This window comes from Anopheles darlingi, chromosome 3 (assembly GCF_943734745.1).
Source record: "Anopheles darlingi chromosome 3, idAnoDarlMG_H_01, whole genome shotgun sequence".
NCBI lineage: Eukaryota > Metazoa > Arthropoda > Insecta > Diptera > Culicidae > Anopheles > Anopheles darlingi.
The window spans coordinates 53,217,042-53,222,041 of NC_064875.1; the positions used below are offsets into that span (position 1 = coordinate 53,217,042).

Sequence of the window (5,000 nt, forward strand, 5' to 3'; positions counted from 1 at the left end):
ACAGTTTTTATTACGAGCTTACGCTTTAGGATTAAGGTTTAGCGTAAAACGAGATCTAGTAAATATGCTGGTTGATACTAAACTTTTTCAAAAAGGTTACTAAAAAAATTTAAATTTCAACTTGTTGGCATAAACAGGTTTGGCTATGATACAGTGGTGCCTAGAAATATTTGAGAAGTTTCAAGAAAATAAAATGAAATTCTGTTAAAACTTACTAAAAGTCTACTCCAAAAGCCTTGTACCACAAAAACTCGCTCAGAAAAATGGTTTTTGGCAATTTTATACGATTTTCAAGGAGCTTTCCCAGTGCGTTTTCACTTTGTCTAAACAGGCCTATAGCGTACGGCGCCATTACTGAAGGGTGCACCATTTGAACTCCTTAAGAATTTTCGCAAATAATGTATTTTTATGTTTTACTATCTCTGCACCAATCGAACTCGTAGGTAAAACGGCTTGAAAAATACCGAATACAAAAACTCGATTAAACTTATCAGAGAAATGCCGAAGAACAGACCACCGATACCTCCCAACGAAACTGTAAAACACAAAGGCCAACATAAAAACTCTTGTATGAGCATACATTTTGATCTCCGTGTTACCTACGAAATCCAGTTGATTTCTTATAACTCGCCGTTGGTACCGTAAGATGGGAAAGTTTATTACCTCCAGTACTACTTTTCCGGGACTTCGGCTGTTTTCTGCTGCACGATAAAATTCGCTGGAAACACACCAACAGTTCCATGAGCATGAGGTACAGATATTGAACCTGTTTCCTGTATTACCCTATTACGTTGGTTTCCAAAGACTCGCACGCTTGCATACAGGATTGATCCTTGAACGTGTGCAATTGCTTAGTAAGCTGCCTGGCATTGGCTGTAGAAAATCGAGAAACAGTCGGTCATCGTATCATCTTCATTCCTAGTATCACCATCGGCTAACACTTGCCCTTATTTATACACAGGAGTCCTTGAAAATCACAATAAAATGGCTCATCTGGAATGAAAAAGCCGGGGATTGCAACATTTCCACTGGCAAAGCATGGGATCAGGTGGACATTCACTCACACTCTTTAGGTGAGGTCGGGATTGTGCAATTACACGACTCGATCTCGAATTGAATCCTGTTGTAGAGAAAGCACTGCGAGAAACTGTACGGCATCGTCGGCGACATTCGTTCTTCGGGAAATCTACACTTTCGCTTTTCCACAGGCTCGTCCCTGACCTCTGGATGATTGTATGTTTCGACGGTCTTAGAACGTAATCAAACAGAAACAACACATCATGCACACCATTCACACTCGCTTGTTTTCACTTACTCGATCATCAATATTGCAATATGGAAGCCGAAGAATGCTCTTTACATTTACTTACATGCAACATAAAATAAGAAATAACCCCAGCTTTGCGTAGCGCGTAGAATGAACCCACAAAACTCGGATAGTCTTCAGGACTGTGAATGTACATCTGAAACGACAAAAACAGCGGCATTCGTTGAATGATTGCTCCAGCCATGGAAGTTGAAAGACGAAACGATGCGGTTACGATATAATTAATAGTGTCGTAGTTTTTGTAGCTAAATTCCAAGCTTCTCTTCCGGGCCCAAAAGTTGTATTTTAGCGGAAGCATGTCGAATTGAAGATCACTGCAGAAGGGAACACCTTACATTTAGCCAATGGAAATCGCTCAGCTCACCCCAATACCCACTGGTCGTATATGCTGTTTGCAGTGAAGCAGCTCCCCATCTCGGTGATCGAGTAATGGAAGATTTGGCTGCAGTTGTACGTGACTCCCCGGTAGCTCACATCGAACAGCACGTCCTGGCAGTCTGTTGGGAAAAACTGTTTGACCAATCGAGCTATGTGGTTAGTTCGAGCTATGTTCATACAATAACTACCACCGGGAACAAAAGACGGTTCATACCATACTCCTCATCACTTCCAAATTGAGATTGCAGGTACTGTTCAATCCGGTGCAGACGATCGCATTGTCTTCGTCCATGTTGACGTTAGGGCTAACGAATAGGTACGTTTGCGCCACTTTTGGCCACAAATAAGACGTACTAGAAAATACAGATAAACGAATTTATTTCCAACATTTTCTAAAGTCCCTTTCGGTTCTCACCTTTTGGAGGGCGTAACATTGCTGTCCGCCCAATGTTGCTTAAGAAAGCTGGATATATGCTTCGGACTGCCTTTCCCATAGCAGATCGAGACCGCCGGAAAAGTACTATTCCAGTGCAGATAAGCGGTGTCCGGGTTGACACTAACCGTCTCATCGTAGGTGTCGATTGTGAAGAGCAGAATGAAAACCATCGACGCGAATGAGCCACACAACACCGTCACCCAGAACCATCTGTGAATTGCAAACCGCAGCGCATAAAAGGACCCCGCATTAACTTCCAAATTTCCATGATCCGTGCACGGTACAGGCTACCTTGCGTAAATATTGCATCTAGTGCCGAGATACTTGAATCCATTGATCGTACTATTATCGATCGCATTACGCAAACGATACATGACGAGAATCCTGTACTTCGCCCATCCCTGTAGCTTACGGGATCGCATTATTCTAACCTCAAGGCTTCGCCTTAACGTCGCAACTGTTTCGCTGCGCCCTTAGACCGAAATATCTACCGTTTGTTAAAGAGGAAACCTGAGCTTTTCGTGATCAGCCAGCGTGTTCCGATAATCACGGAACATTGATTTTGCTTTATTTTTAAACACCGTTTGACCGATTGCATGTGTGCCAGGGTCGCGTGCCTGCAGCGAATCATGTGACTAAATTCGGTCGCCCGCTATAATATCGAAGAGAAGCGGAATCCGAGCCCATCCGCACCATCACCGTCGTCACCAGGTTAACCAAACATTCAGCAACAATTTGTGTCTCGTGGCAGGACTTCCGTGAGGCTTTCTATTTGTGTGCCAGAAGAGAACAGACGGACTGGAGAACGATGCTACATTCGTTATTATGGTAAGTTTAAAAATAGTAGAAAAGTATTACAGATCCGAATTTCATACAACCGGATTTCCGACAGCGTGTTCATTCTTAAATGAACAAAACATCCCGTCGATTTCCAACAACGAGCTATCCTATTCAGACGGTAGGCGATGTCACTCGGAAGATGATACCAAACACAACATATGCTCTTCACAAACCAACGGCTTAACCGGTGGCTTAGCAAAGACAAGCAACATTTATCTTCTTTATTGATGGATAAAAAAATAATTATAAATAAACAACATCTTCTCATTCCGCATCCCAAATCCATCTTCCATCGCCCTATCCAACCACCCCATCATCATTCGGTATACGGATGCTTGCTCTAAACGATCTACTAGCCAATAGGAGGACAAGCCACTTTATAAGGATCCCTTCGCACTCGGTCGACACCAACTGTAAATCTATTAATGCGGAGGGTCGACCACAGCACGCAAAGCGACATCCTTTCTCAGCCCCTGTGGGCGTTTGTTCCATCGCTCCGAAACCATGTAAAATGCGAATGGCATTTTACACTAGCCAGTCAGATGCAGTATTTGCTTAATCAGAGGATTAAGGACGGGATTTCGGAACAAAAAAAAACAACTAGTTCGGTGAATCTCACTCCTCCCTAGCCCAAGAAGGGGATTTCTTTAAATATTGGCCTAGCAAACAAACAAACAACTACACAGAGAGTTCTGTGGAATTAGCCAAGAATTAGTTAACGCATTATTATGGGTCTGCAGCGCTCCGATTTCCGGCATCACCTACACGAAATACCGATACCTTCTATCACGCTCTAATGAGACCCCCGGAAATGCCAACATACACTGCCCGAAATCAATGCTCGTGACCACAGCCGATCGCCCGTTCGTGCGATACGAGTTGAGTAAAATGTAACAAACAAACAAAAATCTGGAAAAATTCTAATAAATACAACGCGACAGCGACCAGACCGCGAGCTGATAACCCACGGCAACGGCGCATTGTTTATCGTTCCACAACATGGACTATCTGGTCGTCCCTCGGCTCGGGGAAAATCAATTTCTTTTCGTACCGAATAACACAACAACCTACGGCTGGTACGCCTACGAGCCTTGCCGCATTCTTGGTGCGCGGATCGCTGTTCAAAGGCTGCCCAGCAAGTCAATCGTCCAGGCGATTCTAGTTTCCTTTTTGTTCATTTCCTGCTTTTCCCGGGGCTGGACACGTTTAATGTGCCACCTCGGCTATCATTTGTTTAATTCTATTTTCGATTCCTTCGCCTCGGAGCAGCATCAGTGACGCCAGCAGCTGGTCAGCCAGATTAAGGGTAAGTGTCCAGTCTCGTCTCGAAACCGTGAACAACACAAAGTGTCCTTACGTGAACGGTGGTGGTCCATCGAAGAAAAGTGATTTTACCTCGCGCTCGTGCTCGACTGTGGATCAATTGCACTTGCAACACCCTCAGCAGGGACCCTGAAGGTGCTGGCCCTAATGTAATGATGCTAATTTTCCGCCAAATAATTTCCGCAAAACCCTACGGATCACTCCTTCGACGACCAGGGGAGGGTGCATAAGGGAATTCGCTTCGCTCCTTCGCGCACCAATTGTTTCCTATTTAACAAACTTAAACAGGGGTGCAATGAAGGGCGAACGAAAAGGGGTGGAACTCGAACGCGTACACAACAATCCGGCAGTGATAAATTGCTCCCTAGACAGATTGTTGTAGAAAATCCCATTCTCTGCCGCTTGTACGGCCGCACATGTGCCCACCGTGCGACAAAGAAGACGGCTCGCTGGTCGCTGTGGACAACCAGACTGGTAGCAGGTCCAACAACGCGAGATAGAGTGTTAGTTAAACGGCAGGATGATAAGCGATGGAGATAGTAGAAGGCACACACATACCTTTGCACACGCACATCCGCAGAGTGTCCGCGGATTCTTAAGGACACGTTCTAGCTTCTAGGGTCCAAGTGGTAGGCGTGCGTGTTCGCAAAGTTCGCGTGTTGCTTGACGAGTGTCGAAGTGGACTGTGGACTTCCA

General features: G+C 44.9%; 1 protein-coding gene across 1 annotated transcript; it reads right to left on the bottom strand.

Moving 5' to 3' along the window:
• Positions 1 to 1,687: 1,687 nt before the first annotated feature.
• Positions 1,688 to 2,563, bottom strand: LOC125955596 (uncharacterized). The gene is made up of 4 exons (XM_049686734.1): positions 2,466 to 2,563; positions 2,121 to 2,351; positions 1,925 to 2,058; positions 1,688 to 1,824 (listed from the first exon to the last, which is right to left on the bottom strand). The coding sequence occupies exons 1-4, from the start codon at positions 2,561 to 2,563 to the stop codon at positions 1,688 to 1,690; spliced, it is 600 nt and encodes a 199-aa protein (XP_049542691.1).
• Positions 2,564 to 5,000: the final 2,437 nt, after the last annotated feature.